The following is a 13,568-nucleotide window of genomic DNA, read 5'->3' as shown; positions in this document are numbered from 1 at the left end:
TTTGAGTGCCCTCCCCTTTTCTGTTTGTCATTTCCTGTCATGTGATTTTGTATTAAGGGAAGTGATTGGCTGTTGGGGCCATCACTTCCTGCTTTGTTATTCTTTTGTTTTCAATGAATAAAAGAACTTGAGTTTCCTGTGCTCTGCCCAGAAGCTTGAGATTCCAGCTAGATGCAGCATTGTTTTCTGACTCTTCCTGGTGCCATGAAGTGACTTAACATTCCTTGTACAAAGAGCTTGATACAAATGTGCTTTTAGGCACGAAGGAATTGTTTTGTGCTTTGTGTGCATTGAGACGCTGGAAGTGCACATTTTGGCACGGTGTGGATTTGCGTACAAAGCCAGAGGGAATTCTTCCACCACAGCGTATATTTAATTTTATGTACATTTACATATATTTGGTTCACTATTATTTGTATAGCAATAAGATTGTAGGATTTGTGCAGTACCATATTGTCCATTATATATTTTTTTGCACACTTTTATTACATTGGAGGTGTACACAGTACCGCAGCAGATTCACAGTATTTAGAAAGAGGGTATGAGGGTCTCATGAGACATTGCAAGACAATCACAGGTGTTTTGTCAGATTAGGCAACCCGTCAGAATGTGTAACAGAAGTGACGTTTCCTTGCCGCAATCTTGCTACACCCTGCTCTACTCCATAGTAAGGATACACTGAGAAGGGGCAAAACGGACACCTTGTTACACCCACTGGAGTTTTGCATTTTAGACTTATTTTTAACAGTAAAGTGAGTTTAAAAACATATACTGAAATACAGTACTTCGAACTCTGTATAAATGTTTAGATGTTGAATTTTAAAAGCGGCGAACTTCTGTCAGATTAGCAAACCTATGAGATGAGCAGGCTTGCTGCTACTTTTAAAATTCAACATCTAACCAGTCATATGGAGTTCTAAGAATTCAGAAAACGCCCCTGGATAACATTCTGGGGAGTTTACTGGCTTAAAAACACAAAAAAACGCAGATATACTGCATTTATCAAAGTTTTTGAGCCATAGGCAGAGGGAGTATAGTTTTTGCTATAAAAAAAAAAAAGAGCTAAAAAACGCTGGAAAATGCTACTGCAAAAACGCTGCAAAACTCATTCTACAGCTAACACTGCTGGCGTTTTTATAACGTCCAGTGTGCATGAGGCCTTAAGAGGAGAACACACTGTGGTCAGTTCTCTATCTATGCTGGGAACTCGTGTGCTCTCCTCCAAAGATCAAAAAAAAAAAAACGCCTGAAGCCAAAAAACATTCAGTGCATGAGGCCTTAGTGTGGTCAGTTTTTAGGACTTCATGTACACAGGCGTTGTTTAAACTCTCCTAAACCATTTAACTTGACAGCTAGAACTCGTTTAGCTGCGTTTACATGCCGCGTTTAGCTGAAATTGCATCTAGAAGCGTTTGTAAAAAAGAAAAACATCTGTAGACGAAACGCTGCTAAATCCGAGTTACCACGTTTAGCAGCATTTGGTGTTTCAAATGCCTCTGAACATCCATCCTGAACCCAGTTTGTTTGCGTTCCAAAAAATGCTTCTAAACTCAACTGCATGAATGAATGAATGAATGAATGAATGAATGACTTGTATAGCGCTACACATGCGAACTGAATCGCCTATGGGCGCTTTTTCCAGCCAGTGTCTGCTTGGCTGGTGCGGTCATTTTACCCCGTAGGATCGTGACACGCTTGGGACACACAGTCATACACACAGATATACATATATATACTGGGCCAATTTGGGCAAGATCCAATTTACCTACCAGCAAGTCTACCAGCATATAAAGGAATCAATGCAAAGAGAACGGGATACTTTCTCAAACCAGTACATAGTACTGCAGGCACATATATCAGGAATATGAAGTGTCGGGATAACAAACGCTTTAGGCCAGGTTTGTAAAGACAGCAGTTTATAATACTTTTCCCTTTTTTATATGATCCATTTTTGTGGTTCTAATTTGGGCCTGCCAGAGATATGCTTATGAGCGAAAGTATAACCTATCCCTTCATGTCATGCAACTTTTATCCTGTTTTCTGCATTGTTATCTATGTATAATTACAACGGTATGGAAGCAATGTATTATCACAGTCAAAACAACACATTTTTCACAGTGCTGGAGTTAGGAGTGCAAGCACATGATTTTACTCAGTTTTTAGGGATTTGCGGCTTCCTCATGCATCTCCGGTTGGGATATAAAGAGTGGTGTTTATTGCAGCCACCTGTCCTATTCGAGGCATATAAACAGAGTCACACTCGGCTCTACAAAACAAAGCAGAAAAGGAAAGAAATACAATTTCAGAATTTCTGCACATACATTTTCGGCTGGCTTAATGGACAAAAGCACTTTAGATATTAAACTGCTCAATGCCCTCTCCTGGCCTTTCTAACCGTGTGTATTAAAAGTGTATAGCAAGTCTGAGGCTCTAATGGTTTGAAATGCCTGCTCATGATTACGCAATGTCTACCCAGATCCATCACAACCTAAACTCTAGCTAAATTTAGATGCTACTTTCCAGTGCACGCACTGTGGTGAAAAATGATGCCAATCTACAGCCACACCTTAGTGCATTCATTTACACACTGCCATTCTATATGGAAGTTCTTTTCCACACACTGCCACTTTCACTGGATGTAGCCTTTTAATTTAGATTGCTTTCAATTTGCGGTTACTCTGTATAGGCTTTGCTGATATGAGCAAGTATTTCAAACCCTTTGGGATGTGTACATACAATACGTTAATTGTTGCAGAGGCCACGGGTAGGTATCTAAATAAGTAGGCCTGTCCTTTGGATTTTCAAGCGATGGTTAAGGTGTAGTTTTAATTTAAGAAGGAGTATTTACCCCTAACTAAAATACCAATTTTAGATGCATGGGGCTTTTAAAAGTTTGATTTGGCCAACCTAGCTGACTTTGATCTGTGACTGGCTATTTTAACATATTGCATGCTATTACTTCTACCTAAAGCAATCCTCAGAGTTGACAACAGAGGGTAATATTGATGTGTTTTTGTCTCTTTAATTTGATCTAATTTGTATGATATTCTGTTTCTTATACAGATATCTAAAATTGAGAATATTGGCCACCTGGGAGAGTTACGAGTATTAAACCTTGCTCGGAATCAGATAACAGAAGTGGAAAACTTGAACGGTCTAGACTCGCTGACAGAGCTCAACCTGAGACATAATAACATCAGTCTTGTGGTAAGAGGTATATGTATTTATAAACTGTACACTGCATTTTCCACATTAGTGTTTTATGTTCTTATGGTCAGTGTAGGAGCTATGATTGGATGGATAGATAGAAATTATCAGTTGGCTTAGCAGCTTATGGTGCTGCTTAGACTGTGCATACTATAGTTTTAACCCAGCAAAAGTATTGGGTCTCCTTGTGTTATCAAAAATGACTTTACTGTGCAATAGAAAATGGCAAACCACAACATTTAGAAATTGCAGAATAGAGTCAATATGGAAAACTTTTTAATTTTGGATAATATGGGTAAAGGGGAAACTTGTATCAGGCTTTTATTGATACCTAGTGGAGAACTACCCCCTCACCTTTCTTTTTAAGAAATGTGGTAGAATTAGATTTGACCTTTTCATAAACTCAAGGTCAAGTGCCTGTCATTCTCACCTAGACAAGGATTGAAGAAGTGGGAGCGTGAATCTGTCAAAAAAAAAAAAAAATTACCCATTCCCTGAAAATTTTAAATTACAAATAATGATGGGAGGGTAGGAAGAGAATGAGCTTATAACTATGTACATATGTAGAAAAAATAGTGCAGCGCAAATAACACAGTAAATACAATAATAAATCAATAAATCAATTTGGTAAAGTCCATAAAGTGCAAAGTGATATAAGTGCTCCAAAAAAATCAATGGTGATCAAAAGTGCAGTTATCTTCAACAGATCCGTGACCCACAGGAAAGGGTTAACCTCCACCAAGAGTAAAGGGTGGCCTCTCACCTCAATACTTCGACCTGTGGCTAGGTCAAAAGGCAAGAAGCAAAATCTCCAGAGATAGGTAATCAGCTTTACATGGGTTCAATTCCAAAGAATCCACCAGATGGCACCAGCGGGCAATAAGCAAGGCAACAATAGTCCTGCACTCATAGACCGAGTGCAGGTATAACAGCAGTTACCGGAACGAACGTCCGGATCAATGTACACAGCTTGTTTGGGTCTCTGTGAGGCAAACGCGGGTGACGTCGACGTAGCTCCTCCCCCTCGTACGCGTTACGTCCCAAAGTGGGCGGGACTTCATCAGCGTGGGGCGGGGCACGCCCCACGCTGATGAAGTCCCGCCCACTTTGGGACGTAACGCGTACGAGGGGGAGGAGCTACGTCGACGTCACCCGCGTTTGCCTCACAGAGACCCAAACAAGCTGTGTACATTGATCCGGACGTTCGTTACGGTAACTGCTGTTATACCTGCACTCGGTCTATGAGTGCAGGACTATTGTTGCCTTGCTTATTGCCCGCTGGTGCCATCTGGTGGATTCTTTGGAATTGAACCCATGTAAAGCTGATTACCTATCTCTGGAGATTTTGCTTCTTGCCTTTTGACCTAGCCACAGGTCGAAGTATTGAGGTGAGAGGCCACCCTTTACTCTTGGTGGAGGTTAACCCTTTCCTGTGGGTCACGGATCTGTTGAAGATAACTGCACTTTTGATCACCATTGATTTTTTTGGAGCACTTATATCACTTTGCACTTTATGGACTTTACCAAATTGATTTATTGATTTATTATTGTATTTACTGTGTTATTTGCGCTGCACTATTTTTTCTACATATTTACTTTGAGATATTTTTGAGTTATATCTGCAGTGCTGGCTTGCAATTTAGTTTAATTTGTATTTATTTTCCAGCGCTGAATCACTTTTTATTTATAACTATGTACATACAGTAAATGTAACCATTTTCCTTGTTACTACCAAACTTGAAGTAATACTAATACCTGTGAAATTCCTTCTGACCTGTTTCATGTCCCTCTTGTTTCTGGCAGGCCAGTGGTACACAGTAGTCTGGTAGTCACAGCGGCAGAATAAAGCAGGGTGTTAAGTTGGCCCTACATGGGGTGAGTTTCGGCCAGTTTCCTCCTGCCAGCGAAATACTCGCCACCCTTCGATATGAAAAGTTTAGGTAGCTAAGCAGGAAAATTCTTGCCCGAACATAGCCTGCATCTTACCAGGTGTCGGCTGTCAGAACACAATAGCCTGCAGGGGAGATTTTCTTTTCCACGCTGTTTAGCATGGATGAGAAAATTGATAAATTTATCTTATTCAGCCCAGTGGAATCCTACAGTGTATGGCCAGTTTTAATGAGGCAGAAGAACTGATTGGCTGCCTGTACCCGAGCATGCTTCAAAGAGCACTGACCCCCTGGTACCCAGAGGCCAATATGAACCTGCTAAAACTAAAATCGAACTGTATCAAGGACTACATAGCTAGTTTTCCTGCCGAGAAACCCGAGCGTGTGTATGTTTACCTTTCCATGGAAACCCGCGCATGCTCAAAATGACTTTCACCCATGCGTGGTAGCTTCCAAGGTATCTTGCGGCGTCGGCATCGAATGTGATGAGCTCATGCTCATCGTAGTCAATGACGTCACCACGTTCGTGCCATTCAAAACTGCAGCAGTGCTTTGCCGGCAGTTTGGAGGTGCTGCCCCTTGATTTCAATGGGCAGGGGCGCTTTAGGAGCGGTGTGTACACGCTTTTCAGGTGCTATTTTTAGTAAAGCGCCTCAGTGTGAAAGTAGCCTAACAGGGGAACTACCCTCATTTTGAAGAGATTTCTGCTTACTTCTGTTGCCTCTCCAGGAAGTGAAAGAATATCTTCCCAATGAGACAGGGATAAAATAAAAGTAATTTTAGCCCTTTCTCACCCTATGCAGAACAAAACAAGTGTTGGCTATAGATATATTATAATTAAAGTGGAAGTAAAAGCTATTGTAACCCAAGTTTAAAACATTTCCCTCCCATATCACCCCCCCCCCCTGGATTTTTTTTTTCTTTTAACTTTTCAAATTCAAGAAATTGTTGGACATGTGTCTCTTATCAACCATAAATAAACTTGCATGTCCTTTGTAGTAATACTGTTGGTAATAACTGTTAATATTTATAGGGTAACATAATATAAAAATATATACAATTTTATACATACAGTGTCCTATATGGAAGGGGGCATTGATTTTTGGCACCACATCCCAAAATTTTTACAATTTATATACAGATAAATAAGAATAATTCAGAGTTTAATAAGTTTAACACATTTTTATTTTATTTCATATCCATTAAAATCTCTTATTAAAACCATGAATTTCATTATACTATAAATCAACAAACACAGTTCACATTTTTCAAATTTGAAACAGATGCATCACCCTTGACATGTTTCTCCAAAAGATTTGGCTTCTTCAGGAGTATTGGGCATCAATTAAAGTTGTGTGAAAACTTGTCTGTTGATGGGCAACTTTTAATTCTGCTTAATTCATAATGTAACCAAGTTGAATGGATTTATATACAGATAATGTTATGTTTAGCATTTGCCATAGTAGCTCCATTGTGGCTTCATCAGCACCTTTTAAAGTCCCTTATTTTTCTGTATATAGTATATACAATTGCTACACAAACCATTTTCTAATGTAAGGTTCACCTTTAAAAAAATAAAAATAAAATAAGAGGCTGATTTCTGCCACATGGTCTGGTCCTGACCCAATCTGCAGTTGTGCTGGATTGCAGTAACCCAGTTTATAACCTCCCTGACAATGATCCCAATCACCCTGACCGTAGCAGTCTGTTTGTTGGGCCTAGTAAATACCTTAGCACATCGCCAAGCAACCAAAACCCTTAAGAGTTTGTTATCATTTTTGCTCGTAAAGCAGTAATATTGAAATGGAAACAACCAGAGGTGCCCTCCTAAATCTCTGGAAGACATCGGTCAATGCTACTAGTCCACTTTACAAACTTGCATATCATTGTCGAAGTTGCCCAACTAAATTTGACAAAATATGGAATATTTGGCTAGAATCTCCTACGACTAATGCCACCCAATAATTCTAAGTAATATCATTTAGATTCTCTTCGCTCTCATTATGCTATTATCTCACCTGGTTCCTATTATTGTCCTTCTATTACCACATCTGAAATAATAGGTCTATGAATATCCACCCTTGCTTATATCCTACATATGTGAAAATAAATATATGTTAATGCACAACCCGAAGGTTTCATATCTCGCCGACTGATGTAACACAAAAATTTGTGTAAAGAAAAAATGTTATGTGTTGCAAAAAAATATGTATTGGATTGGTTCCTATGAGTGAAAATAATCTGAAAGGAGCCAACAGCAGTGTTATTTTACCGAACCCTCAACACTCGTGATAAATGGTCATTCAAGTCCATAAAACACAATATTACAAAAGATACTGATAAATTAGTGAAAACTTGGAAGTCCACATAATGTAACAAAAAGTGAAGTCCACAAAAGGTATGACACTATGGCGAATAGGTTACATATTTTCATTCAAACAAGCATGGAAACAGGGATGTTTTTGAGAGAGAAAGGGCCTAATTTAACGTGCATTAGTCGCAGGGTGATACTGCGGATGCACCGATCTAAGAGTGTGCCACCGCCCCGATATTAGAGGAAGTGGAATGAGAACTAGTGGTTTGGGCTTTGAAGGCACACGATACAATTTATATGAAAATACTAGAAAATGTATTGGTATGAAATATCATAAGATCAGTTATAAACATAAAATCAACATAGAAATTAAATGAATAGCTGGTTCTACAGAGTAGAGTAGAACACAGTACTTATATAATCTTAGTATACAGAGGCTTAAGTATAAAGCAGAGTTAGAGATACAGTCTTATACTGTGTAACCCGAGTAATAATCCGGAGGATATGGAGGGCTTGCTCTACATGTTGCGCGCTTGGGAATAGCGCTTTCTCAGGAGCATAGATATTTCAGTGGTTAGGCCGCGTTGGAGGTAGACAACGTGCGGTCGTGTGTTATCCCCACAGTGGCTGTGTATTCAGAAATTAAACTGATCCAGCCTAGTGTAGGGGTAATATCATTAACACAAGGACAAAATAGCATAAGGTGGTAGGGCAGTCAATTGCTGGTAAGCAACTATAGAGATGTATCCGGTCCAAGGGTGTAACCAAACGTTGATGTATATGCTTGATAAATAGGGCTATACAGAAAAGGGCAGATGGGTAGATCTGCCAAAACGATTACCAGCCTAGAAGTCCCCAATCGGTAGAGAGGAGATGGTTGCAGGCAGTGGTAGTGAAACAATAACCTTGCAGCCCAAGATTTCACAAGCATCCGTGAGAAGACCCCCTGGTGTGGATATGACGCCAGTACGTACTGGTAATCGTTTTGACAGATCTACCTATCTGCCCTTTTCTGTATAGCCCTATTTATCAAGCATATACATCACCGTTTGGTTACACCCTTGGACCGGATACATCTCTATAGTTGCTTACCAGCAATTGACTGCCCTACCACCTTACGCTATTTTGTCCTCGTGTTAATGATATTACCCCTACACTAGGCTGGATCAGTTTAATTTCTGAATACACAGCCCATGTGGGGATAACACACGACCGCACGTTGTCTACCTCCAACGCGGCCTAACCACTGAAATATCTATGCTCCTGAGGAAGCGCTATTCCCAAGCGCGCAACATGAAACAGGGATGTTGTTAATATTCAAGTCTAGACGCTTCTTTGATATAAGGTAGATAAATGTCCGCTTAACGGAACAGATGGACCCCCATTACAGAGATCAAATCAGCTCAGCACATACAGGATGGTTCATCTGGCTCCAAACGTGGAGGTCAATCCCCAACAGAAAAACAGCCTTTGGTCATCTTCACGGAACATCAAAGATGAATCACTGGGATCCTTAGTGCACAAACACCATCTCCTCTCAGGACAGCAGAGGGGGCGTTCAGTAGGCAATAAGTATGGTAATAAAAAAGAAAAAAAAACTTCATGGTGCAGTATGAAAAACACTTGCCCTTTATTAAAATGAGCAGGTTGCTGACATCCAAAAAGGTTTAAGAACAGAATCTAAAAACAAACAAACTTCCAGTGTCTCAGCTCCCGCCTGACCAGCTGGTGTGTAATGACGTCAGAGTCCTTGGCTCCGCCCGATGCTGCGTTTCTCCGTACAAGGCGTCTACTGGGTTTGAAGCCAAGTGAACCATCCTGTATCTGCTGAGCTGATTTGATCTCTGTAATGGGGGTCCATCTGTTCCGGTAAGCGGCCATTTATCTACCTTATATCAAAGAAGCGTCTAGACTTGAAGATTAACAACATCCCTGTTTCCAAGCTTGTTTGAATGAAAATCTGCAACCTATTCACCATAGTGTCATACCTTTTGTGAACTTCACTTTTTGTTTTTGTTACCTTATGTGGACTTCCAAGTTTTCACTAATTTATCAGTATCTTTTGTAATATTGTGTTTTATGGACTTGAATGACCATTTATCACGAGTGTTGAGGGTTCAGATTATTTTCACTCATAGGAACCAATCCAATACATATTTTTTTGCAACACATACATTTTTTTTCTTTACACTCATTTTTGTGTTACATCAGTCGCTGAGATATACAACCTTCAGGTTGTGCATTAACATATATTCCTTTTCACATTCCTTCTTAGTTCACTGTTCGAACTAATATTTAATTGCAACACCTTTTCAATTTTTCAATTTTAAATTCATTTATATTTGTGTCTTTGATTAGTCATATGTGTGGTTTGTGTACTAGATCTCTGCACCTGGTGGCACTAATTAACACACACCTGTTTTTGTTTGTTTAGGAGAGCACAAGCAGTGTTGTGTTTCTAGGTTTAGATTTTTAATGTTTTTTTTTTTTTTTTTTTACCTCATGTTTTATGTTTCTGTACCTTTGTATTCTCTGAGCCAGGAATGCCCAGAGGCTCAGTCATGTAACCCTTTTCTATTTATGAAAACAATAAAAAGAATTTCCAAAAAATAAAAAAATAAATTGCACATTTTGGGAGGATTTTTTTTTTTAAATGTAGGAGCCTGCAGAGCATAGCACCTGTGATCAATGGATCACAGGTGCAATGTCAGGCTCCTGCACAGTCTTCCTACAGCCCTGTGCCCATACCTCTTTACAGGCTGTAAGTTTTAAGCAGCAGGAAGACTGAATGGCCTACAAGCATGCTCATCAGTGCCCTCGCAGTTCTTTGAAACTTCAAGCGTGTCTGTTGCTGTGGCAGATGGAACTTGTAGTTTTCTCATTCATAGACTTTTGTGAATGACTGACACAATTGTGTGGGACTGCATTGTAACATGTTACACCCTAAATATAAGTTTAACATGTCGCTAAAGGTGAACTTATCCTTTAATGTTATTAAAAAATACCTTTCTTTTTCAATCTGCAGCCGCTGTAATTTTCTGTAAAATTCAATGTATCATGGCAACCCACAGGCCTTCTATACACAACTGGTGTACACAACTTCTCAAATGTAATTTCCTGGTCGTGTGATTGGCTCACTTATTTTCCCAGAAGTCTGCACTAAGGCCCCATACACACGACCAAACATGTATGCTGAAACTGGTCCGCGGACCAGTTTCAGCATACATGTTCGGTCGTGTGTAGGCGCGAGCGGGCAGAATTCCAGCAAACATTTGCCCGCCGGGCCTTTTCCCAGCGGGCAAATATTCCTGGACTTGTTTTAAAACCGTCCGCTGGAATCCTGCCCGCTCGGACATGTACGGTCGTCAGTACAGACCTACCGTACATGTCCGAGTGCCCGCCGTCCCTCGCATGCATCGAATGACTTTGACGCATGCGTGGAAGCATTTAAAAGGCAGGCCCGCCCACGTCATCGCCGCGTCATCGTCGCGGCGAAGGCGCGGTTTTATCGGTTTTATCGTACATGTTTGCCCGTGTGTACCCGGCCTTAGATGCAAGTCACATTTTATACATCCTGTGGCAAGAAAATTTTAGTTTTTTATGAAATACACTTAAAGGGATAATTACTTCTAAAGCTATAAAGTCACTGCAGCTTTACTCATGAAAATACTGCTAGTGCATCAGCTAATAATGAAAAAGTCACTCCCTTTAGAGCAGATTGGTAGGAATCTGCAACAAGGTTGGTTAAGATTGTTGTAATATACTTGGATCACCCAGTGGGGAAAGTTTCTTTTTTTTTTAACAAAAGTGGAGTTATGCTGGCCATACACTAGACAGAAAATTGTCCGAGAACATTTTCGAAAAACGAACATTCGGCCGTGAGTGCAAACGATAGTGCTATCATGTAATGACCGATAAATCGTTCAGTGGACATAAATGAATACATTTTTTTTTTACATATACCTAGTGCAGACAGTTTGGACGGGAAACACATTAACCTTTCAATTTATCGTTCGTTCGGCAGAAAATTTCCAAACTTGTCCTTTTTTTTCCCCAGCTCAAAAACGTCCCAATGAATATCGATTTTTGTGCCCATTAACTGTCCGAAAAACGAACAAACTGTCTAAATGACTGCGTTTTGACTGATATTTTATATAGTGTATGGCCAGCATTTCTCTTTAACCACTTGAGACCCGCGCTATTGACAAAAGACGTCAACAGCGCGGCTCTCAAGTGCCAACTGGACGTCTTTGGACATCATTTAAAAGCATTACCCGCGCGCGCCACTGGGGGGCGCGCAGCGGGTAAACACTGTCCCGGCGCATCGCTGGGAAGCCGATGCGTGTACCTGGCGGCCACGATGTCCGCCGGGTACACGCGATCGTCGGTAAGACAGCAGGGACGTGGAGCTCTGTGTGTAAACACAGAGCTCCACGTGCTGTCAGAGGAGAGGAGACCGATCTGTGTCTCTTGTACATAGAGACACAGCATCGGTCACCTCCCCCAGTCACCCCCCTCCCCCCACACAGTTAGAACACACCTAGGATACACATTTAACCCCTTCCTCACTCCCTAGTGTTAACCCCTTCACTGCCAGTCACATTTATACAGTAATTAGTGCATTTTTATAGCACTGATCGCTGTATAAATGTGAATGGCGCCAAATTTGTGTCAAAAGTGTCCGATGTGTCCGCCATAACGTCGCAGTCCCAATAAAAATCGCAGATCGCCGCCATTACTAGTAAAAAAAAAAAATAATAAAAACAAATCATAATTCTGTTCCCTATATTGTAGGCGCTCTTTTTTTGTTTATAGCGCAAAAAATAAAAACCGCAGAGGTGAACAAATACCACCAAAATAAAGCTCTATTTGTGGGGAAAAAAGGACGTCAGTTTTGTTTGGGAGCCACGTCGCACGACCGTGCAAATGTCAGTTAAAGCGACGCAGTACCGTAAGCTGAAATTTCGCCTGGGAACGAAGGGGGTTTATGTGCCCAGTACGCAAGTGGTTAAAGTGTGATTAGTGCAGAATTTTCTATACTGGGAATTTACAGGCTTGGCAATTGCTGAAAATCTTTTAATTATATTTTTATATTATAAAATTTTATTTGATTTCTTCATGTTCCCCAATGGCCAGCATTACACTGTCAGTTGCAAAAAGTGAGTTGTGAGTCTGCGTATTAAATTATTTACATGACAGTGACACACCGCATGAAATATTGAATGGTTCAGCATACGGCAAATGTTCAAACTAAATTTAGAAAATGCAATCTGTAAGCAATGGCTGTAACTGCAATTATCTAGCTAGATGCTATTATCCATGAACTCCCACTGAAATTGGCCAAGGCTTTGTTTTGTTGGCATCTCAGAGCACTGTCTTGTTTCTGCTCTGCAGATGATCAGAAGCTTCGCCACTATGCGGTTAAAATGCTGATTGTGCATGTTGGCTACTGAAAGCAAGGACTTCTCTCCCTCCATCTCTCTCGCCCCTCCCATTGCCGATCACCTTGTATGTGCAGCTGCTTCTGCAGAACGGCTTCCTGCACAGAAACACTCCCAGTTATCCCCATACGCTCCACAATAATCAATGCTGCATCAGGACCACAGAAATTAGCAGAGTGTACTGTATCAGCTGAGCAGATGTTTCTGTGCTACGTCACATATTCTCACTGATGTAGTCAATCTCTGCTTCCTTCTAGAGAGATGTGGATACTTTGCCCAGCCTCCAGCTCCTTTATCTCAGCTTTAACAATATAACAAGGTAAGAACGTCCTGCATTTTCTATTTTAAGCTATACTACTTTGTATATTCATTTGTATATTGCTAGTCCTGTGTTCTGTGCTGTATAATGTGATGCATTTGTAACAGGGTCCTTGCAGTGATGTAGGATATGCCCTAAATTGTGAATGATGGGTCTACTTTAGCATATCAAGCAGCTGCCACACCCTCCTATGTACAGACCAACTGCAGCCCAGAGTTGGCGAACATAAGAGCGAGGAAACTCCTGCTGTAGTTTCTCGTGTCTGATATTCTTGATCCACTGTCATAATAAGTGTTAGATGGTCACATGGTTGTCTTTGTGTTCTAAGGAATGTATGATGTCAGTCAGTTATCTGCAGTATGTTTTATGATAAAACTGCATTCTGTTATGTTCTGGTA

At 40.6% G+C, this 13,568-nt stretch overlaps 1 protein-coding gene across 1 annotated transcript in view; it reads left to right on the top strand.

Annotated features, from left to right (window-relative positions):
• The window catches only part of LRRC49 (leucine rich repeat containing 49), a 155,026-nt gene that overhangs the window by 42,525 nt on the left and 98,933 nt on the right, over positions 1-13,568 (top strand). Inside the window, exons 8-9 of the mRNA XM_040342789.1 lie at positions 3,064-3,207; positions 13,109-13,170. Coding sequence (XP_040198723.1) covers positions 3,064-3,207; positions 13,109-13,170 — 206 coding nt within the window. The remainder of the gene's footprint in view (positions 1-3,063; positions 3,208-13,108; positions 13,171-13,568) is intronic.

The sequence above is a fragment of the Rana temporaria genome, chromosome 3 (genome assembly GCF_905171775.1).
Source record: "Rana temporaria chromosome 3, aRanTem1.1, whole genome shotgun sequence".
Classification (NCBI taxonomy): domain Eukaryota; kingdom Metazoa; phylum Chordata; class Amphibia; order Anura; family Ranidae; genus Rana; species Rana temporaria.
The sequence above is the reverse complement of the archived record's forward strand: the minus strand, read 5'-3'. Positions and strand labels throughout refer to the sequence as shown.